The sequence below is a fragment of the Aulostomus chinensis genome, chromosome 22 (genome assembly GCF_037954235.1).
Source record: "Aulostomus chinensis isolate RoL2024-O1b breed Wild chromosome 22, RoL_Achi_v1.0, whole genome shotgun sequence".
Lineage (NCBI taxonomy): Eukaryota > Metazoa > Chordata > Actinopteri > Syngnathiformes > Aulostomidae > Aulostomus > Aulostomus chinensis.
Genome location: NC_141341.1, coordinates 20,700,657 through 20,724,540, shown reverse-complemented (window position 1 = coordinate 20,724,540; position 23,884 = coordinate 20,700,657). Strand labels below are relative to the sequence as shown.

The 23,884-nt window shown below is 47.9% G+C and overlaps 1 protein-coding gene across 5 annotated transcripts; it reads left to right on the top strand.

Moving 5' to 3' along the window:
* Window positions 1-1,026: 1,026 nt before the first annotated feature.
* On the top strand, window positions 1,027-20,101 carry LOC147241125 (SNF-related serine/threonine-protein kinase-like). 5 transcript variants are annotated; one of them, XM_086193653.1, is made up of 10 exons: window positions 1,027-1,411; window positions 2,048-2,174; window positions 2,938-3,119; window positions 4,719-5,119; window positions 5,419-5,637; window positions 6,081-6,327; window positions 14,658-14,799; window positions 15,227-15,439; window positions 15,782-15,916; window positions 17,450-20,101. In XM_086193653.1, the coding sequence occupies exons 4-10, from the start codon at window positions 4,997-4,999 to the stop codon at window positions 18,750-18,752; spliced, it is 2,382 nt and encodes a 793-aa protein (XP_086049779.1). In that variant the 5' UTR covers window positions 1,027-1,411; window positions 2,048-2,174; window positions 2,938-3,119; window positions 4,719-4,996; the 3' UTR covers window positions 18,753-20,101. The 5 variants fall into 5 exon arrangements, with proteins under 5 accessions (XP_086049779.1, XP_086049780.1, XP_086049778.1 ...); XM_086193654.1 differs by lacking the exon at window positions 2,048-2,174; XM_086193652.1 differs by lacking the exon at window positions 2,938-3,119.
* Window positions 20,102-23,884: the final 3,783 nt, after the last annotated feature.

The following is a 23,884-nucleotide window of genomic DNA, read 5'->3' as shown; positions in this document are numbered from 1 at the left end:
AGGAAAGCGTCCGGTCCACCTGCCGTCACCTGACTCAACGCTGCCACACAAAAAAAGGCCTCCACCTGGCGTGTGTAGGTCGAGCACCTTGCTCCCCGCACCTGGCGGGGGGGGAGCATGGCGGGGGATCCTGCAGAACAGGTTGTCAACATTGCGTAACACGCACGTCGCCAAGCTGGTTGAACGCAGACAACAGGAACACGGTTCATGGCGGCACCTCCTCCAGGCGCGGGATTCCTGGGTGAGGCCTGGAGGACACACGCACACTGTAGTCCACGTGAAAGGCTTTGATTTCACGTGGAAGTTGACGGTGGCGAGATTAAGGCTGGTTTTAATCTCATGGGCTGAGTTTGTGAGTGAGCCTCCGCGGGCCCGCGGCAGGTGAGGAGCCCCATCAACATGGAGCTCCATCAACACGCTGTTCTCCGAGCGTAGCTCTGACGTCAGAGATGAATGGCAACGATGCGCAGTAATAACAAAGCTGTCATTCACCAGAAACACGACCGGAAACAGCCCTGTTCTAATGAAAAATAAAAGCATACATTGATCAAACGACCAGTTCAAACAAGGGTCGCGAAGACGTTATTTGTGTAGTAATACGATAGATTAAAGACAGTAAAGGTTTTAACATGTCTGAAACTTATTGTACATCAATTAAGACTGACAAACTTTGAAATAGATGAGAAATTTAAAATGTAGAATTCCTTTGGCAAATCAACATAAATTTTACAAAAAAATTATTGTTAGGGTTATAATAAATAATATTTTCCAGGAAACAAATATCTAATCATAAATCGTTTGTCTTTCAAGCTTAATCAAATTAATTCAGCTTTTCATTTTTTGCAAAATAGCTCGGATGATATTTGAGCTCTTATATATATTTAAAATAACCATAAATCAAACAGGTGAGGTGGTAACTTTGAAAAGGGTGCATTTGGGTAATGGAGGAAAGGTAGGATAGAAGCTGGCATTGAAATAAAAAAGCAGATGTAATTAATAGTTCATAATCCAGATAATTGAATGTTCGCAAATAACCAAAAGTACCCCGGGATGTTTAGATCATTACATTAATAACTGCTGTTTAAAGGCTGACCGAATAGAAATCCGTGCTTTTATTTTGAAAGCACATAAGCTTCCGGTGTTAGCTTGCTAGCTGCACTTGACGCAGCTGAAAGCGCGGTCGAGAGGGGGGTGACAGAGAGAGGTTGAGTTGACTGGGTGACAGATTTACCCTGGAACCCTTCGGAATAACCGCTGGCCGGGTCGTCGTCGGTCGGTATCGAGTGTCAACTGACACGGTGGCACATTTGAGTCCCGCTCAGACCCGCAGCTCAGCGCCCGGAGCCCCGCGCGGTCCTGAAGCGCAGAAGGGGGCGGACGGACTGAATTTGCGGCTTCACATTCCTCCCCGGTAAGTAACGCACGTCGGCTGCCGTTGAGGGCCCCGGTAGTAAAATGTTTCAAGTTAACTGGGCTCTGCCGGGTTCCAGCGGGGGTCTCTGTGCTTCACCCGCATCCCCGAGGCGCAGTTAAGCGGCGCATTTTTAGCACACTGCCGTCACCCGGAGGCTGCACGCGCATGTAGCTGTGGATGCAGCCAGCAGGCTTGTTGATGGAGATGGGGGGGGGGGGGGGGGGGTAAACTCATCCCACGTAACTACGGATGATAAGTTTAACTGCTCATGTGGTGAAGTTGCTGTGATGTCACGTATTTATAGCATAAGATTCCGTGTTTGTTCCAACGTCCAGGTTCCAGGTCGGAGTGTAAACACCGGACCTGGATCCGTTGTTTTGGTCCTTCAACACTCCAGGTTCCAGCATAACAAAGCCTGCGCGGCCCCTCCCACCGCGAGGACATCGTTTATCCGCGGTTAAATCTGTTTAATATGACAGGAGAACAACCAAACGTCTCTCTGCAGCAAAAAGGGTTCCAGATTCTTCTGTAATCGTTGTTTTGCAGCACCATTATGAGGGATTTACTCCTCTCAACTAGCAGATCATTCAGTTTCCACTATCAGTTTGATGTCTGTGTCCTCGTGGTTTCCAGGTCATTGGATCCCTTCAGCGCTCGTCGTCCGATTGCTCCTTTGAGTCACCAAAGATGCTAGGAAACAGAGCGCATTGTTAGATTCAAGAGTGAAGCTTTGTCCGTGGTGATGAGTTGGAGAGCACAGGTGAGAACTGCTGTGTTTGACTCGCAGCAGTTGAGTCAAACATCATCGCCCGTCTGTTTGGCAGCTATCAGCCGCCATCTGCAGTGTGACAGTCTTTGGTGTTGCGCTGAGTTTTGTGACTTTGACAAATTCATGTGTGCATCTGATGAACACATGAATTTGTCCTTCAGATGCACCAGGAAATGGACTGAGGTGTTGGAGACTTTGTGCCCTGAATCAGAGGTTAGGAGAGTTCAGCATTAATTACCACAGGTCTTTGACCTCACGCTCACTCGGCGTGGGAGTGGGTGCCGCCACGCTCAGTGGTTACACAACTGACCCTGAAGTGTGTGTGTGTGTGTGTGTGTGTGTGTGTGTGTGTGTCAGGGGCGTCTTTTACTTTCGAAACCTTCCCAGCTCGAGCACCTTCAGGACGATCGCCTGGCCTCGCCTTCTCCAGGTGTCGCTGGACGTCCGGAGGCGAGGAAACTCAGCCGTTGTGCGATGAGTTCATGTTCATGAGGTCTGACAGACGCCACCAGCCTCACCTGAACCCGTCAGCCCCACTTCTCCTTTCATGGCTGCCTTTTGTGAAACGTCAACATTTAAATGTTGCCAACGCTGAAGAGGCTTCAGCACTGTGTGTGTGTGTGTGTGTGTGTGTGTGTGTGTGTGTGTGTGTGTGTGTGTGTGTGTGTGTGTGTGTGTGTGTGTGTGTGTGAACAGAGCCAGATGGAGATGTCAGCCTCCTATTAAAAGAAAAGTGACTCACTATTCCTCTCAGGTTCAATCCTCCAACTGAAGATTACAAACAAACCCCGAAGAGCTTTTGAGTCTTTATTGCTGCTTCGCCGCCGCCTGCTGCAGGTCCTGAGACACGTCTCAGTGGTTTTTCCGCCTCATGACGATGACAGGCAGGTTCCCTGGCAACACTTATTTGACTTCCTGTTGTCTCTGTGCATCCAGGTGAGTGGGACACACCTAGGTGAGGATCAGCTCCCAGGAATGTTCTTTGCCTGTACATGGCGTGTTTTGTCTGTCTCTGTGTTCTTGGCACGCAGGTCGGTTACAGGTAGAGGAATGCCAGGCCTCCCCTGGAGGCGTTATTTCATAATCGGGCTGGGAAGCGTGACGACAGTGACTTCTGGTGAAGCGAGCGTTTGGATGACTGGGTTTACTACAGCTTTGCTAAGCTATAGAGGCAGAAAACGTAAATACTGCAACTTGTACTATGAAAACAGTCCAAGCACTGCAGAGGCATGTTGAACAATCTTATGTAAGTGGGTGGAACAATTATGTAATCAACCGTTGACGGCGGTGACTGAACGACCTCCGCCACCTGTTCATCACGGTGATTTCTTGTTGGAATGTCGGTGTCGTGCGTTTCCTGCCGGTGAACTGGTTGTCTTGCTTAAGCGCGGCCACTCCTTCGAAACTAGACGTTTGATGCTTTTACGAATTATTCTTTGTTAGGAAATATGATGCTTGGGTGCAACTTTTAGAGAAACTGTTGCATCGTTCCTTTATGCTTCCAAACAACCACCGGCAAGAGTTCATCTTTAGAGGTGAAGGAAGAGTCTAAATTCATCTCGTTCAGTCAACAGCGACGATGATGCCGGTGATGGCCATGAACGGTCATGTTGATCCTGTGTTCCGTACAATTAGAGGACCTCTGGCCGTTTTCAGTTCAACCAGCAAACAACAAGGAGAAGCATCTTCGTACGTCATGAGAGAAACTGGCATATGAGCTGAAAGGCCAGAACACACCAGCTCCTGCCAGCAGTGGCGTGCTGGAGATGGAAGCGAGCGCGAGCCACTGACTGATCAGGCTGATCGTGAGTACTTTAGGGAAGACAAAGCTCCAGCATAACTACATTTGCTGATACTCTTTAAGGCAGGATGATGAAGTCCCTGTCAGGCTTGTGATGTTCCGTCCTCCAGCTGAACTGCTGCTGCTCAGGTTAGCCTTCATGCTACGATGGTGTTGTTTCATTGCGGTTGGACTCACGGACGGTCATGAGCTGCCGCTGGCTCACCAGCGCCACAGAAACGGGAACTCCACTAAATACAGCAGCTAACTGAGACGGTGACGACGACCTCGTTGTGATGGCGAGGTTCCAAAAGTACCCCAAACATCTTTGTCTGCAATGCTGCGTGAAAAAGGATTTAAATAAATCGATCTGTGAGGGCTTGATGCCATACAGCAGTCTGGCCTGGGATTCACCAAATGCTAGCACGCTAACCTGCTACGTTGATTGTTGTTGGTGCCAGCTGGTGTGTTAGCATCACCGTTGTTAGCATGTCAGTGTACAAGCTAACGAGGCTGCCAGTGGAGTCGAGAGCTTTGAGTTTTTTCGGTACCGTCTGTGTTTTTTACACCAGTGCCATTTTGTTGCCATCAAGTAGAAATATATTGTGAGTACAGGACATTCTTCTCTCCTCCATTTGGTGGCAGTTATGAACAAAGATGGTGGGCAGCTGTATTGTAGAGTTAAGTGCGTCCATGGCCTTATTTTACTGTGCAGATGCTTCAGTTTTGAGTGAATCTGTCATTGTGCTCCGCAGATCACAAGAGGATGGCGACTGAAGTGGGCGGAGGACAGTTAACGCAGCAGGACTGAACCCTGAGAACCTTTGCCGCCCCCTCCTGTAGGGGTTCCCTCAAACCCCTGAAGCCTCAGCAGCAAGAAGCTCATCCAGTGTCTCCCTCCGTTGTCCTCTCAACCACTGCCGCCAAGCCCGAGCCTGCACCACCCACAAGGAGATGGAGGACTGACGGGAGCCCGGCAGGCAACAGACAGCAGCTCCTCCCTCCCTCCTTCCCTCCTCGTCCACCAACAGCCATGGCAGGGCTCAAACGTCATCATGATGGCAAGATCGCTGGGCTATACGACCTGGACAAGACGTTGGGGCGTGGACACTTTGCTGTGGTCAAACTGGCCCGACACGTCTTCACCGGGGAGAAGGTGTGTAGGTTCCACAATTTGTGTGGGTGGCAATGGAATTCCTGGATGCAGGAGACAGAGTTCCTTCACATTAGGTAACTAGCGTCATCATACTAGACGGTTCTGCCTCACCCTTGGATGCCGACATACCAAAGAGGGTTGACTAATTACTCATGTTGGAATGCGGGTGATGCCGGGAGAGTCGTGCTGACGGTGTTGATCTTGGCTTTGTGGGGATTTTAGTATCAGAGCATCTTCATAGTCATCAGCAACGACATTAGCGACCTTTCCTCTGATCGTCGATCCTTGTTTGCTTCCAGGTGGCCGTGAAGGTGATAGATAAGACGAAGCTGGACCCGGTGGCGCGAGGTCACCTTTTTCAGGAGGTGCGGTGCATGAAGCTGGTGCAGCACCCCAACGTGGTGCGCCTCTACGAGGTCATCGACACGGCCACCAAGCTCTACCTCATCCTGGAGTTGGGAGACGGGGGAGACATGTATGACTGCATCATGAAGCACGACGGAGGCCTGAGTGAAGAGGTGAGCAGGGGGTGTGGCCACCATAAAACCTACAGGTCACGATGCAGGATCCTTGATAGCAATATGGATTCTTCAAGGTCTGTAAACTCCAGGCACCAGGAGGCAGCTGTGGAGTTTGTGGGGAAATTGTCAGAGCCGACAGGTACCCTGCTCTCTGTGTGCTAGTTAGCTTAGCGACGATGAACGCTAGCAGGAGGTTGCAGGAGCAAACAAGTTCCTCTGAAGCGGTCGTGTCCTGCATTCATGGAACTCGTAGTTTGCACAACATTTGCTGTGAAAACACTTTTGAGATGTTGTAATTTAGTCAGATGCATTTTTTGATGACATTTGTTGAGGCCTTGTATGTGAATTCGAGGGATGGCGTGTATGGCGGTGGGGGTACACCCTCTCTGAATGCCTCTCGTGGTGATCTTCTTCCATTTTGCCTGATCCCCTCTCTGAAGGTGGCTAAGTGCTACTTCGCCCAGATCGTTCACGCCATCTCCTACTGCCACCGGCTCCACGTGGTGCACAGGGACCTAAAGCCAGAGAATGTGGTATTCTTCGAGAAGCAGGGTGTGGTCAAGCTCACAGACTTCGGTTTCAGCAACAGATTTCAACCTGGGAAAACGCTCAACACCTCTTGCGGCTCATTGGCTTATTCAGCGCCTGAGATCCTGCTGGGGGACGAATACGACGCTCCTGCTGTGGGTAAGTGTGAGGAAGTTCTGAGGCAGTAGCTTTGTATCAGTGGGAGCAGAACCACGTCTCAGGACATTGTTCAGCATTTGTTTCTCACAGCAGAAACTGGTACACGCTGTCCTCTACTCCGTATCAGCCTTGTTAAGTCATGGTTTCACATTCACGTGTTCGCTGCCTCTGATATGAGCTGCTGATAGCGGCACACACACTTCGACCAGACTTTGTGACCCACAGCACTGACAAATCGACCCACTGGCAGCTTTGCAACACTTGATAGGAGGAGATGAGGTGCTCAAAGTTCAGCAAGTGTTAGTGTGTCAGGGCTGGAAATCAGGCTGATTCCAGGCCTGGAAAATCTGGCAGTGTTGCAGTTCTGCACCTGCGGTTTGTTTTTATCTGCAGTTTACTTTCATTCAAAGTCGTCCCCTTTCTGTGAATAACAAAATCTGATATCTGATTAGGCTAAAATAGATTTCCGCAGCTTTCTCAGCACCCTCTTCCTCTGTGGTTGCTGCACACACACACACACACACACACACACACTCTTCCAGCAGCTTCACCACTGTCATCACCCCCCGCCGTCTCTCCTATGAATCGTGTTACCAGACCTTGCTCAGCCACAACGAAGATATTGGATTAAAATGTAATAGAAAAGAAATGAAACAGAAGCATGCAAATCTGTGTGTGTGTGTGTGTGTGTGTGTGTGTGTGTGTGTGTGTGTGTGTGTGTGTGTGTGTGTGTGTGTGTGTTGGGGGCTTGGCTGAGAGAAATGGAGCACATAGCTAGAAAAGGCATTAGTTGTCTCTCCATCTACCCAGAAGCCACAGCAGCAGAGCTCGACAGGGGAAAATGCAGAGAGAATGATTTTTATTTTCTGACTGAGTGGATTTGCGGTGACTATTTTCTCCTGCCACTCTCTTTTGTGCCGAGCAGAGGAGCTTTTCCCAAACGTCACAGTGGAGTCATAATAGTCTGTTACTGGACGGAATGCCTGTGTTTTTGTGTATGACGGCCTGGTTCAGGTGGCCTGGATGAGAAATCAGACGTTGGTGTGCTTGCTGCTTGTGTGCTGCTCATTCGGCTGAACAATGTTTCAGTTGCAGGCGTGATCATCAAACCAGCCTCCACCTCATGTGAGGCTCCAACGGGTTTGCAGCGTCCTCCCAGTGTCAGCTCTGTTTTCATTCCTTCAATACCAGAGATGCCAAGAGGTCGTTTCTATCTCCGCGGTGTTTTAAATGCTTGTCATTAAATGAAACACTACATCTCTTAGTCACTGAGTTTTCCGAAATTCAAGTAAATTAATGGGTGTGAGGGCTACAAAAAGGCTCTAACTAATGACAATGTTCCAAAAGATGAGGGAGAGAGACTCAGATGAAGAAGATCAATGGCTCGTTTCCCTCTGAGGACGAAGAGGTGACATTCAAACTGTTGATGGAATAACAAGTAGGAACACAGACTGAAGAGCAGCTTCTGTTCAAACAGCACATCATCACATATTTATCTTCTATGATAATGTACTCGTTGGAACATGTTTATTATTTTCATGTAGTTGTTTGGCTTTCGTGGCCTGCATGAAACAGAACATTATTCAAAATGTACTTTATTATTCTACCGTAATTTTATTATTTCAATTTGTTTGTGACTTTTGTTTGTTGCCCACACTTTCAAGTTCATGGATTTGTAATGAAACAGCCTGAAGCCAATTTGTAAAATGAGTCAAAGGCATCAACCGTATTTTAGATAGTTATTTTGTCAGAGTCTTATTTTAAAAGTAAAATCAGCAGAAATAGATGAAAATGAGCAGATAACCTGCTTCAAGGAATGACCCCCCCCCCCAGGTTTTAAAGGTTTATTGGAACGTTGGCAGTTCTGGTATTGTTGGCTGGTGTGATCATTGTGTAATGCTGCGTACCATGAAACTGAGGCGGTCCTCATTCCAGTTTTAACCCAAGATTCTGTTGGTTTGATGTGGAAAAGGCTGAATGGAGGCCAGCGCTTCTGATGGCCGGGGCTCGCAGGTCGCCTGGGCGGCCTGGGATACGGCGCTGCCAAGGTACCTGCTGTCAGTCCGTGGGACGCCGAGTTTTGTCGGTGACGCGCCAGATGGTGACAAGCCCAGTTTATCACTGAGATAAAGAGACTGCTCTCCCTCGACTCCCTTCAATAGGCCTCTGTTGGAGTTTGCTCCTCTTTTGAGGAAGTGCTGAAAATAATTCAATATGATAAGTGAGTCAAAGACAGAGGCAGATGTTGCACCAATTGTCAGCCCTTCTGAGCAGGAGGCCAACGGCGGCGGCGTATTAGTGGCGTTGTGAGGAGAGAGGAAGATGAGCTGATAAGATGGGGGGGGGGGGGGGTAGTGAGTTCTTAAGTTTTAAATTCAGAACTTGTGAATTTTAAACTCTCAACTCTGTGACATAAAAACGAGCAAATCTTCAAGTTTTTTTTCTGACTGCTTTTAATTTTTCTCTCCAGGAAGTCATGTACAGTTTTCTAGGCTGGAAGTGCACAGGCATCCCCAGGTTGGCCCTGGTTTATGGTTTACAGTCATTCCCACACACATCTGGGCGTTTATCGATCTGGACCTGAGCAGAGGCTCTTCTCTTTCCTGCAGGGGCCCTAAAGCTCCGTCGTAGGCCGACACTCTCAACTGCAGAAAGATGGAGAAAACAGCTGCTTTTATCAATGAATCAGTCTGTGCAGACTTCTTCGTCGTTGTCTCACATGGTCCGGTGTTAGTGGCACTCGTTCTCTCATGTTTGTGGTTGTTCCTCAGCCTCTGATGGGTTGAAATAATTGTGATATTGATTAAACAAAGCTGAACATACCAAACAAAAGTACATGATCTTGTGTTCTAGGGAATCTTACATCACAAGTTAATCACGGTGCTAGCATTTTTTGTTTCATTAATAGATGCTATGAAAATACTCCGGCCTTTTTTTCTTTCCTTTTCAATGTTATGCAGGGTGCTGGCTCCCTCCGTTTTGTCTTCAGTAAATGGAAAGTTAAATATAGTTTTCTGCTTACAGCTCAAGAAGCACAAGCTGCACTTCAAAAACATTACCTTACCTAATAGCCATTACAAAGAACATATCCAGGCCACATGCATAATTCACAAAACATCTGTGGATAATGAACAAGAGGGAATTTGTTTTATGAAAAAGAGGAGAATATTGGCTCATAATGTCAAGAGAAGATATTGAAAGTGGCCAGAGGGTCTACGTTCAGGGCAGCAGAGGTAGGGTGACTAAGGGAGGGAGGGTTTGGGCATTTGAAGGTAAACTCAGGGGTGGTTGTAGTTTAACTTAACTTAAGGGTGGTTGTAGGTAAACTCAGGGGTGGATGAAGGTTAACTCAGGGATGGATGTAGGTTAACTTAACTTAAGGGTGGTTGTAGGTTATCTCAGGGTGGTTGTAGGTTAACTTAATTTAAGGGTGGTTGTAGGTTATCTCAGGGGTGGGCGTAGGTTAACTCAGGGGTGGAGGTAGGGTAACTTAATTTAAGGGTGGTTGTAGGTAAACTCAGGGTGGTTGTAGGTTAACTTAGGGTGGTTGTAGGTTAACTTAATTTAAGGGTGGTTGTAGATTAACTCAGGTTGGTTGTAGGTTAACTTAATTTAAGGGTGGTTGTAGGTTAACTCAGGTTGGTTGTAGGTTAACTCAAAGGTGGTTGTAGGTGAACTCAGGGGTGGTTGTAGGTTAACTCAGTGGTGGTTGTAGGTTAACTCTGGGTGGTGGTAGGTTAACTCAGGGTGGTTGTAGGTTAACTCAGGGTTGTTGTAGTTTAACTCAGGGTGGTTGTAGGTTAATTCAGGGGTCGTTGTAGATTAACTCAGGGTGGTTGTAGGTTAACTCAGGGTGGTTGTAGGTTAACTCAGGGTGGTTGTAGGTTAACTTAGGGTAGTTGTAGGTTAACACAGGGTCGTTGTAGGTTAATTCAGGGTGGTTGTAGGTTAACACAGGGTGGTTGTAGCTGGTTGTAGGTTAACTCAGGGTGGTTGTAGGTTAACTCAGGGTGGTTGTAGGTGGTTGTCGGTTAACTCAGGGTGGTTGTAGGTGGTTGTCGGTTAACTCAGGGTGGTTGTAGGTTAACTCAGGGTTGTTGTAGTTTAACTCAGGGTGGTTGTAGGTGGTTGTCGGTTAACTCAGGGTGGTTGTAGGTTAACTCAGGGTTGTTGTAGTTTAACTCAGGGTGGTTGTAGGTTAATTCAGGGTTGTTGTAGTTTAATTCAGGGTGGCTGTAGGTTAACCCTGGGTGGTTGTAGGTTAATTCAGGGGTGGTTGTAGATTAACTCAGGGGTGGTTGTAGGTTAACTCAGGGTGGTTGTAGGTTAACTCAGGGTGGTTGTAGGTTAACTCAGGGTGGTTGTAGGTGGTTGTCGGTTAACTCAGGGTGGTTGTAGGTTAACTCAGGGTTGTTGTAGTTTAATTCAGGGTGGTTGTAGGTTAACCCAGGGTGGTTGTAGGTTAATTCAGGGGTGGTTGTAGATTAACTCAGGGGTGGTTGTAGGTTAACTCAGGGGTGGTTGTAGATTAACTCAGGGGTGGTTGTAGGTTAACTCAGGGTGGTTGTAGGTTAACTCAGGGTGGTTGTAGATTAACTCAGGGGTGGTTGTAGGTTAACTCAGGGTGGTTGTAGGTTAACTCAGGGGTGGTTGTAGATTAACTCTGGGGTGGTTGTAGGTTAACTCAGGGGTGGTTGTAGGTTAACTCAGGTTGGTTGTAGGTTAACTCAGGGGTGGTTGTAGGTTAACTCAGGGTTGTTGTAGTTTAACTCAGGTTGGTTTTAGGTTAACTCAGGGGTGGTTGTAGGTTAACTCAGGGTGGTTGTAGGTTAACTCAGGGTGGTTGTAGTTTAACTCAGGTTGGTTGTAGGTTAACTCAGGGTGGTTGTAGGTTAACTCAGGGTGGTTGTAGGTTAACTCAGGGTTGTTGTAGTTTAACTCAGGTTGGTTTTAGGTTAACTCAGGGTGGTTGTAGGTTAACTCAGGTTGGTTTTAGGTTAACTCAGGGTTGTTGTATGTTCGTCTCTCTGTGTTCCTCAGAGGGAGAAATGACCTCCAGTTCAATGATAAACTGCTGTTGTTGTTATTCTCTGCTTATGGGCTTTAGAATTTAGATCAGAATCAAAAATCCCATCTTGATTTCTGTCGTCTGGGCCTTTTTGGAGTCCTAGAGCCTAAAGTTTGGAGGCCAGTTTCTCCCTCTAGTCTTTGAGCCAATAATAGCTACTTTTGTTTTGTCCTGGTTGGATTGTAAATGTAAATGTGTGATGTCAATATTATTGCTTTAACATCTGAATTACAGTCGAAAAGTGCATTGATAATGGCCGAGTGTCATCAGCATAGCTGTGGATGGGCAGGGGCCATGACAAGACCCCTGCCCAGGGGCAACATGTCCCAATTTAAAAATCATGGTCCTAAAATCGTCGTACCCTGTTGTACCCCACAGGTTAACTCATGGAGAAATGGCCATCTGTGGAGACAAAAAATGTTTTGTTTATTACTTTTAGCAGGGCCTTGGTGTGACCTTACACCGGACCAAAACATTTCCAGTTAAGTTCTCGAGTTTAAACAGGAACTTAACTGTTTAAAAACTGTTGTCTCTAAAATTTCACTTTTAAAGGTTTTTTTTTAAATGGGTCTTTCTTTAGAAGTGGTTTTACTGGACCAGTTTTTAAATCAGTGGGGAAGACACCAAGCTATAAAGAGTCATTTATTATGGAGGGAATGTCTTCAGATACAGAAACCAAGATGGTTCTCAGAAGAGTGGTTGGATCGGATCAAGGGAGCACGTGGAGGGGTTCGGTTCTGCTACTAGTACAGTGTTTCAGCATCATCCAGGTCGAAACATTCCATCGTTGCATCACTTTGTACACAGATTGCATGTAAAGTGCCGTGTGTACGTGTCGCTGGCAGGTATCAGATTTAACGATTGGTGTCCTCCTCGACGTGGCCGGCGTCTCCTCACATCTCACATCTCCAGAAAGCACAGTACTGTAGTTACCAGTCGATGGGTTTAAGGGAGTCTGTTGTGCCGAAAAGCGGTCTTGGATTGTGAATGTTGGAATTTATCAGATTCAGGAAGTTCGCCTGTCGGGACTTCCAAAAAGCTTCGTAATAATTTCTGAGTTCTGCAGTTAATATGTCGCGATGATTATTAGTTTTATTTTTTGAGATCTGTGTTCAGCAGTTCTGTAATTTCTCTTGACTACCATAGTCTGATTCTTCTTCTACGGGACAAACTTTGTTACCTTCCCAGTTTTAGTTGGAGTGCCTGCTTGGAACCCTGTCTTCAATTTTGATTAAAATCATTGATTAGGTCATCACCATTGTTGCTGCAAAACGGCAGATGCAGCTTCCTCCGGGGTCATGGAGGTTTTAGCGGTGTGTTCCGGGGTGTTTGGCGGAGAACGATGAAGACGTGTTGCAGGTTGACTCAAGGAAGCGGTTGGAGGTTGACATGGAGGAGTGTTGGAACTGAAAGTGGTTGCTGTTAAATTGCATTGAGGGCAGCATAAAGGGATGTGTGTACTCCCAGCTGCCACTGCTGAGCAGCCAGTTTAGTTAGCACGGCGGCGCTAATATGCAGTGACGTGAAATGTGCTACCCTGAGAAGTGTCAGCCATCTGGTTTGTAAATAAAGTTATTGAGGAAGCGTTTGTCGAAGTGCTGACGCAAGTAATGAGGAGGGTCATGGTTGCTAGGATACGTTGGCCAGGGGTAAGATGATGATGAGGACTGCAGCAGCTTTGCTTCCTCCACTGGCAGTACGAGATGCTCCTCCACTGCCTCAGACCAGTAAATACTCGCCTCCCACAGTCAACTGGCACATTTACCCGACTGAAATGTACCCTGGCAAATTGAAGCGGTGTTACTTAACCCTTGGGAGGATAAACCACCTTGTCCAAAATTATGTTGTGTAATACTAGCAGGGTATGTTCTGGTAATAATTGATACTTCCACTGTTCTCTCTTCAGAGAGTCTTCTGGTGTGCAGGAAATTGAAACATTTTGTTTTTAATGTGCGGAAATTGTGAGCTCCAAAAAAAAAAAAAAAAAAAATCTAAAAAAAGACACACTTTATTTCCTCTGCCTGTGAGTTTTCTACCAGCTCCTTTTTCATGACCAAGCAAGAACTCAATTTCCACTCAGGACCAGACTTTTCTTGAATTTCTCAGGAAATATTGCATGGACCGCGGTGAAGGTCTGCTCTCTCAGTGCCTTTGTATTTTATAAACTGATTTCTGCAAATTAGAAAGAAAACTATAGCAATGATAATTACCATCTTACCAACAACAGTGACCATAAAGGCCCCCAGAACAGTGAATGTAATTATGTGCTGTAGAGCTGCACTGATCTGTACTTTCTATTAACAATTGACACACAAATCAGTTGCTGGTCATTCTCTTTGCTAAATGCAGTAGTTTAGCTGCATCTATCTGATTGTGTTCGTTTTGCTCATTATTTCATTAGTTAATAGGTTTGTGTCATCAACCAAGTTCTGATTGGTCAACTGTATGCTAAGCTAGCTGAGAGGCTCCAAACACCCAACCATCAAGTAGCAGCTAGCTGGTGAACATAGCATAGCGTGGAGCTCTACTCCCTCATGAGTCTCCTGCTAGTTGTGTTGCCCTCCAGTGTTTTTTTAAACAAAATATGCAGTTTTAAAAGAAGAAAGACGCCATAAATCAACTGACTTTTATTAATACTTGTGCAACTGCTATTTTTTACCCCCTGCATCACTTCATGTTATGGTCCATTAAGGCTGAAATCATGAAGTGGTCCTTGTCCTGTCTGATCAACAGCGTTCTGTCATGCCTCTGTCCCTCACCCCGTAGACGGTATGTCACTGCAGAATGTGTGTCAGTGGACCAACCGAGTGACCAGAGTGGCGGTGACAGCCGGCGCCCGGCGGGCAAAACGTTGCTCTTTTAAAAATGGCTAATGGGTCCAAGATAACTGTTCCATAAAATTAGCATTTGTATTAAGGTTTGAGGAATGAACATGTTAACCCACTTTCTGCAGAACTGTGTGTGTGTAATGTGCGTGTGTTTGTGTGTGTGTGACAGAGCATGATGCTGGCGGCACTGCAGAGCCTCATCCTTGGTTAGACAGATGTATGCTAAGCTAGTACATATTTATGGAAATGGCTGTGATTGAATGTGATTCACGCTTCATTTGAACTGGGGGGTAGTGCTTGTTGTCTATCTAGGTCACTAAGCAGGAAGGACATGTATGCGTCACGGTCTGTCATTCTCACTTGTATTAAAAACCCTTGAAAAATTCAGTTTGGTGCGGAGAAGTAATATCTTTCTTTCCCCACCATCTCTGCAGATATCTGGAGCCTGGGGGTGATCCTTTTCATGCTGGTGTGTGGTCAGCCCCCCTTCCAGGAGGCCAATGACAGTGAGACGCTCACTATGATCATGGACTGCAAATACACAGTGCCTCTGCACATCTCCCGTGCATGCCGAGAGTGAGTAACACACACATTCCCTGTACACAGATGGACAGGGGCACTCTGCAGTTGCTGCATATTTCATGTTTGTAGATGTGTGAAGAAGAGAGAGCAAAAAGAGGCTCCTCGTTGTCCTGCTTTCACTCTGCTGCAGGCAGCTGCTCCACCACACAGATGCAGTGTTGCGTTAAGTCTGTCTAATGCAGCCTTCAGAATCGGCCCTCTGTGTTCAGCTTGTGAACGTTCAACAATGCGTCAAAGCGAAGCAGAGACAAATATTAGCAGGGACACTTTTGGAGTCGATTTTAAAAACCCCGTTGTTCTTGGACAGAGCTTCCAAAGGTTCTGTTGACAAGTTTTGACAAATGCCTTCATCTGGTGATTCGGAGGTGGAGTCTGACTGGAAGAGTGTCTGCGGATTTCAGCTCACCCATTGTCCCTTCAGTCTTATAGGCCACATGCTACAGAGGGACCCCAAAAAACGAGCAACACTGGAGCAGATTGAGGGCCATGAGTGGCTCCAGGGTGTGGACCCCTCCCCGGCCACCAAGCTGTCCACCCCACTGGTGTCTTATCGCAGCTTGTCTGAAGAAGAGCACGGCTCCATCATCCAACGCATGGTGCTGGGGGCCATCGCAGACCGAGACACCATAACCGAGTGAGTGTGCTTATCTCACTCGCGTACAGAAAATGAGTGTGCAGCAACTCTTTTCCTGTGTAATCTCCAGATATTTGCCACGGTTCACTCGTCCAACGAAAGCTTAATTGAGTGTCATCAGCAGTTTAATTGCCATTAACAACCAGCTGGCAGTCAGTCCTGAGCTGTTGCTGTGTCAAATTAAATCTCCACCCCTGTCACTTCCAACGTCAGGATTTGCTGTGTGTGTGTGTGTGTGTGTGTGTGTGTGTGTGTGTGTGTGTGTGTGTGTGTGTGTGTGTGTGTGTGTGTGTGTGTGTTTCAGAAGTCCAAATTGAGTTCTCTCCTCATTTCTCTCCTCAGAGCTCTGGAGTCAAATCAGTACAACCACATCACAGCTACGTACTTTCTGCTGGCTGAGAGGATGCTGAGGGAGAGGCAGGAGAAGGAGCAGCACAGCCAGACCCGGTCCCCCAGCCCCAGCAAGGCCCAGTTCAGGTACACACACGCACCTCCGCACTCATCATAGGGACACTTAAACAGGAAGTAAACCCCTAAACGAATATCCTACAGTTCAAGCCCTCGTCTAATGAGTTTGCTCCGTAGCGCTGTGTGGGCTCTCCGCATTTCACACTGCCTGTAGGACTGTGCAGGCCACGGCTACTTCCACTTAGCCCTCTGCTAACTTGAATGTGCGTAAGTAATTCAATCCTGAAAGAATCTCATGCTGAGTCTTTTCACAATTTCTCTAACTTCTATCCAAACTGTGGACTAACCCACGGGGGAGCCTGGGACGTCACCTTCTGCACTACTGCTTTAATTCTACACATTGTGCTAAACATATGCTAGTTACTGCCCTCTAGTGGCGCAGTGGACACCTGGAGGTGAGGAGCTTCCACCACAAGCAGCCTCCCAATCCCAACCTGGAACCCAAATGTACTCTCAAACCTAGGAGCAACGTCTACCCCGAAAATTGGTCCAAAAATAAGAGACAAACAGACACAACTCCCAAAGACGACTCTGACAGCAGATGGAGGGGGTTTTCTCCAGCAGAGACTGAAGGACCGACGGAGAGTGAAACAGATGCTGCACAACAAAACTCTCTTTTATCTTCCCCAGGATGAGGGTTGTGAAATTCAAGAACAGACCATCCAAGCATGTGTGTGAATCAGGTTGTTCCAGTGCAGAGGTTCCCAAGACACCGGTTAGAGGGTCAAAAAGAAATTTCAGAAATCACATACAGCATCAAGTGATTCTAGCCACCAAGGTTGGAATGCGTCGACCCCCTCCGAGGACGCGGAGGACTGCTGCTGGATTGTTCTCAAAGTGAGGCTCCGGCTCACAATCGATCCTTCATCAACATCGCCTTGTGTCTGAAGCGCGCTAGAATGTGTGGCTCTTCTAGCCGCCTTCGAACAGCCGATGCTTCACCGGAGACGGCAGAGTCATTTAGAGTCATGCAGTCTTTCCTGTCTTTTGAAGTTGATGTGTGTCGTGAGATCTGAGCTGCTCGTTTAAGAGCTTAACTACAATCAAATCAGACAAAATTCAATATGAATAAATAATGTTATTTAATGATATGCTTGAATGAAAGCATGTGGGACCAGCACACTCAGACTGAACATTTTGTAAATTCAGCTCTTCAAGTTGATACCAGATATTTAGAGCATATATGAAGATACAGCCAGTGCCACTTAGCCTGGACACCTGGGGACGCAGCGAGCTTGACTTGGCCCAGAGGTCATTAGCTGAGTAGCTACGCTAGCTTCACCGCAGCTGTGGTTTGAACTTTGGAGAGTCTGGCTGGCTGTTCAGCTGCTAGTTTGTGTCTTTGTGCTAAGCTAGGCTGAACATCCTGATAGGGGAGGGGCGTTTCTCTCATTTAACAGGAGAAAAAAAACCTGATAAATGTTGAACAAAGTTTGCTCAACCCACTAAGCCTCTGTGTGTGTGTGTGTGTGTGTGTGTGTGTGTGTGTGTGTGTGTGTGTGTGTGTGTGTGTGTGTGTGTGTGTTGTCTGAACATTCACAGGCAGTCCTGGCCCACCAGAGTGGATGTTCATCAGGATGTCAGTGATGGCTTGGGGGGTCCAGCTATCTCACACCCTGGGGGGCCTCAGTCACCTGCCCGCAGTGCCGAGAGCCTCCACAAAGGTCCGAGGCCTAAAACAGCTCTGTTGGATGTCAGCCAGCGGCAGGAGAACCACACGGCGACGCCCAGCACACAGCCGCCCCGTCAGAACCAGGAGATGGGGCTCAGGCCTCTGGCCAAACCTCATTGCAACCCTCTCAGGCTGAGCTCTCTGGCCTCTGTGGGCCCCTGCAAACCCCGTAGTCCCAGCCTCTTCAGCGTGGAAGAGGACGAGGAAGAAGAGGTGGAGGACAAATGCTCGTCCCCCTCTAGTCTTCCCACTCAGGTGGTGCTTCGCTGCAAAGCCTCCCCGTCCTCATCGCTGGCCTCATCTGGCAATCGTTTGACATCTCGTATGAGTGCACCGGTTCTTAACCAGATCCACGAGGAAGAGACGGAGGAGGAGGAGGAGGAGGAGGAGAGTAAGGAGTTTTGTGGGTTTGGTCCACCCAAACCCAGCCTAAGCCTCAACCTGAACTCTAGAATACCTTCACCGTCAACGCTCGTGTCATCACCTAAAACTGTGGGTGTAGTAGCACCAGTGGCCTCGCTGACCCCCAGCTCAGAGACCAGTGACGATGACACAGAGAGTCACCACCAGCCTGACCCCGCGGCTGTAGCTGGACAAGGGGGCGGTGGAGAAGGGAGGAAAGAAGAAAGGGAGAAAAGGGGGTCGGGTCAGGACAGTCCCTCGAACTGTGCCAGTCCTGGATCAGGGTCAGGCCAAAGCAAGGGGACTACCAAAGCTGCCAGTGGCCTGGTGGAAAGCCTGAAGCTGATGAGCCTGTGCCTGAGCTCTCAGTTCCACAACCTGACAGGCGGAGGTGGGGTAGGGGTTGGCAGCAACGGGGGCAGTGTTGGGGTGGACCCTCAAGAGCGGCCGATGTGGAGAATGTGCATGGGAGGCTCCACTGGTAGCCTGGATAAGGTTTCGCTGCTGGGTGGCCCTTCGCCCAGGGGGAATGCCTACCACCACCAGCCCCCTCTTGCAGACGCACTGGCAGATCCGCTGCTGGAGGGGTCGTGCTCGGGCACGCTGAGGCTGGGAGAGCTGGACCTGGCCCGCGAGAACCACAGGAACATGAAGAACCGGGCACTGCAGATGCCTCTGAGCGAGAAGACTCTATCTGTCAATATCCACCGGAGCCCCAAGGAGGGCCTGCTCTGCACCCCCACCCCTCACAGCTGCTGCCAGGTCATCTAGCGTGCAGACGGCCACTGCATGAGCTGCTGCGCCCCCCACTCCTCTGTACAGCCCCCCCCCCCCCCCCCCCATCTGCCTTTGTTTTCAGTCACCGCTAGTGAGCAGGTTCACAACATGTTTGCATTTATTGTTGTTTTCTCCTGGTCAGCGGCGGCGGGTCCAGGAGGACGGCCCCGCCGGCCCACGTACTGACACTTTGGCGTGTGTATAAGAGACACGATACAAGAGGTGCTCGCGTCCACTCGCAAACCGCCTGCACGCACAAACGTGCACTCACTACCACTTCTGATCAGATGAGAAGAGCAGAGTTGTAATATCATGTTACACATCTTTGGTTGCACTTTGATGCTGTTTTTTATTATCCTCATTTTTAAATTATTTTTCAGACAATCATTTTATTGTTTTTTTGATATTTTTTTATTGTTATTAGAATTATTGTGACTGAAAGTTCTGTGTTTTCTTTCATCTGAGGACACACAACAGAGTGACAGCCTGACAGGAGCAGCAGCACTTGGGTATGACGGCGGCACACCGTATTTTGTAGTCGATCACCGTTTTATTTTTCTATCTCGAAAATATGCGCGTGCCCACACACACACACAAACACACAAACACACACCTGGTATGTGTGTAGTGACACGGCAGAGTTTGTACATATGTGAATAACCTGTAAGACTCTTAGCCGTACCCTGTACCTGTAGTATTGACGGTAAAGTTGTATTGCAGTAGAAACCTGAGTACTAGATCCTTCAACACATTACTCTTCACTGCTACTGGATATTCAAGGTTTACCGGCACCCAGAGCTGGAAACGTTAGCTTGACAGGCTGGAGAGGAACGACGGAACGCCTCAGCTGACGACGTCATCGTGCAGGTCGTACGCGTGACGGCAGATCTCTCAATTCAAAGCGAATGTATTCTGGGTGGAGCTGAAGCCGCGTACATCCAGTAGCTCACTGGGATCGCAGTAGCCACTGTTGTAGCGTATTCCAAGACGAAAACAACCCTGGGGCTTCAATAGAATACAAGAACACCGCCCCTCCAAGTATCGGTCTGTGTATCTGGATGTTGCGCCCCTCGCCCCTCGTGGAATATTTAACTTGACAGTGCATGTGTTTTTGCTGTAGCAACCTTTCTCCTCCCCACCGAGGTCGACCCACCTGCTGTATCTCCCCAAATAACAGATTAAAACGGTCACTTTACTGTAGCCTCACAGCAATACCAGCAACTGCAAATGTACAACAAACGTTGATGTGCCATCAAATCTGTCTTGAGCATATTGTACTGTATGTATATGATAGAGATATATTAGAATAAAGAGACGTGAATGAAGACTGGTGCTGCTTCCTTTGTGCAGTGGAAGTTTGTGTGGGCCTCGTTTGTGGCCCGGCCCGGTTCAGGAGCCGTAGGATGAGGAGGATCCAAAGAAGGGGAGAACACTTTGTGTCTGGCACCGGAAGACGAAACACACATCAACAGACGAGCAGACTCGGTCACTGAACCGTTGGCTGTGGGCTCTGAGGTCATGTCAGCTATAGGCTGTAGGCTAACATGCCTGTTAAAATAGCCGCTTCACCGAGATGTTCATTGTTTTAAATAAAGAAATTACTTTAAAATGTTGCTTCAAAGTGAAGCTTTTCGGCAAAGTGGTCAACGGCTGTGTGAGCAAAGCATGGCAGAAGGTACGCACAACTCCGCTTCAGCTAAATGCTAACAAAGACAATACTGACATGCTAATATTGAGCAGGCTGGCCTTTTCACAGCTGCCATTTTGATGTCCCAGTGTGAGCACAGGTGTTGCTGATAACAGGGTTGAAAGGGTTCAGCTCAGCTAATGTTCCTGGGAGCGCCCTCACCTGTGATACCGTGTCACAACAGCAGGTGGGAAAGGGTCCACAGGGAGCTGCCCCACCCACTTTGGCCAGTTAATTTGCAGAAAATCAAGATGTCGCAGTGAAATCCGACCTTAAAGCGATGAAACGTCATCATGTCCTCATTTTTATCTGATTGCACATTTGTGTGATATTTTTTTAATATATTCAGGGAATTAATCCTTGAGATTTAATCCTGTTTCATGAGGTCACAGTGACATTTGTCCCACGGACGTGAAACGGCATCCTTACTGACTCCGGCGTGTTCGTGGTACAGTATGGACCGTTATTGTTGTTCTACTTCATCTTTGGAACCAAGTGTGTCAGAAGTCGTAACTGAGATGCACTGAGAGCCGTGACCTTTGACCACCAAAATAAAACCCGTTCATCCTTGAGTCCATTTCCTCAGAATGTTCTGTCCTCAATGAGTGACAAAGGTTGTTGTTAATAAAGTTATGTCACTTTTTAGGGGAAAGGTTGGCTTTAATTCCAAAAAAAGCAAAAGCAACTGAAGGGTCACTGGTTCCATCCTCATGTCCCCCATTGACCATGTCCAAGTGTCCTTGAGCAAGATACTGAACCCCTAACTGCTCCTGATGGCCCTGTGATGGACTGGTGACCCGTCCAGGGTGAACCCCGCCTCTCGCCCAATGCCAGCTGGGATAGGCTCCACCCCCATCCCAAATGGATGGATGGATAAATGAGAGCTGTTGATTTAGAATGTAGCAGGTGACGATTACCCTTTGCAGAAAATCAAGATGTCCTTGTGACCTCACAAAATGTCTTTGAACCTTTTTGTTGTTTTGAAACTCTTCAGACGCTGCCTGCCAGCTAATATAAATGCTAACACGTAGCATGAAGAAACAATATCCTGTGCGCTAATATGCTAAGTGACATTTGCCCCAAATCATGGGTATGTTTTTGTCATCTGTGATATCTATAAAAATAGAAAAGCATGTGTGTGTGTGTGTGTGTGTGTGTGTGTGTGTGTGTGTGTGTGTGGAGTGCTCAGGGGGATTATGTATTATGTTCTGGAGTAGAGTTGATAGAACAGCGTGTATTTATTTTCCTGAATGGTCTGGAAGCTCTCAGTCCCAAACACTGCCGGGACTTGTAATCTCTGCAACATCTGGCCTCATGTTCCACATCAGCAAGCTGGGAAAAATCAGATCAGACCAGATGAGCTCGAGGGTCGACGAATGAACCCATGTGACGAACTGGGTTACACACGCACACACACACACACACACAAGCGCACACATACACACAATGCAAATCCACTCGTGGCTCCACACAAACAAGCAGCAGTGTGTAAGCCACGTCAGATAACACACAGGCAGAGTGGGTTTTTAAAAAGTGAATGAGGCTGATGCACCAGAGGGAGGCTGTCCTGTGTATACCGAAGCACGTGCTCGACTCAGATCATTTACCCACAATCCTCTGCATCGGCAGCAGACGTCGCTCCCAACCGATGTGCTCTGGCTGTATTTTAGCAGCTTCATAAATAAACAGCACAATTCTTGGTTTGTGGCGTTTCTTACCAAAAGAAATCAGGAGGGAAATTCCACATTCCGAGCAGCAGGCGGATCACGTGGTTCCGCCGCACCGTGAAGTCAGAATCCTTTTACTCTCATTTGTGCAAATTAAAACTCCTGCTAATCCAGCAGGTCTGTTTGTGGCCAGCGTGCGTCCAGACGGGAGCAGGCGCACGTGGAGATGCGTCTGCGCGTAAAGGTTCCCATTCCCGCTTTGTGTTCTAAATACAGGAAGTGCAGGGCCATAAATGTTCATGCTCATTTACATTTATTTAGCCATAAATTGGTGGACTTCCTGTTTGAAAGAGAGACTGAAATCTTTATTTCCTCTTCAATAAAAACAGTTGGAATGTTTTTGGTGAGCAGACTCTGGTATGGTCATTTTAAAAAAAAGATTTTGGTGGTCAAAGGTCAAAGGTCACTCTCCCTTCATATGAATGTGATATCTCCAAAACGCCATGAGGAGACTTTTTAATACAAAAAAATGTCACCTGGAACTCAAGGTTGAAAAGATTTAGGTGGTCAAAGGTCGAGGTCACTGACTGTGGCCGCCTGCACCTCCGCCTGAGCGTGTCTGTTCCTCCCCCCTCCTTCACTACCGGGGTCGTCTGTGAGGTCGCGAGTCTTTTCCCTACAACACCTCTGTCAACATCCCAGGAGGCTGAAGGTCACACATCCAGATCCACCATCTCAGACCTCCAACATCCATAAACCTGAACGATGTGGTCCCTGCGTGTGCAGCCCAGGATCCGCCGCGTTCGTCTCTCTTTCTTTGTGAGGTCTCAGCTGCAGAATGAAGGGTGCATCTGTCAGCAGGGTCGGAGCGTCAGTGGCACCCAGAGTTGAGGCTGAACTCCTGCCACCGGGGTGTCAGTGGAGCGGCTGATAAGACTGCTGCTGCTGCGAGGAACACACGCACGCACACACACACACACACCTCTCCCTGTGAGAACAGTCATCAACATAATACAATCATGTGCCCTCATTCTAGTCCGACCCTCAGACACCTCGAACACTATTATCCTTAAATCCAAGCATTAACCCTTCACCAGCCCTTTCTTTCTGAAATGGCCTCTCTACCCAAAGATAGACACACACACGCACGCACACACAAACACTCAAACACACAATGCAAATCCACTAGTACACAGACACAGTTTGGTCATCTAATGAGACTTTTTTTATCTGACTGAGGGATGTGTGTGTGTGTGTGTGTGTGTGTGCGTGTGTGTGAGAGAGCGAAAGAGAGAGAGAGAGAGCATGTGTGTGTGTGTGTGTGTGTGTGTGTGTGTGTGTATACCCATTTGAGTCCACAGTAGGCCTGTCAGTGTAACTGAATCAGTGTTTGCCCATCTCACACAATGTGAAACCAGGGACTGCCAGAGTGAGATGATAAACTTGTGTGTGTGAGTGAGTGTGAGAGAGACAGAGAGAATGAGAAAGCGAGAGAGAGTCAATTAGCATCGTATCCTCATTGGTCCTGACAGTCTGAACGAAGCCAAAAAGGACAACAGAGGCGTCTGTGGCACGCACACGCACACGCACGCACACACACACACACACACACACACACACACACACACATACACACGGAGACGGTGAGGCGACTACATTTAGGAATTTCATAAAGAAGGCAGCTGGAGGACAGGTACTGCTGGACAGGAAACCAGGACGCAGCAGGAAGCAGCAGGAAGCAGGTTTCCTTCATGATGGCAGCCTCAGGAATC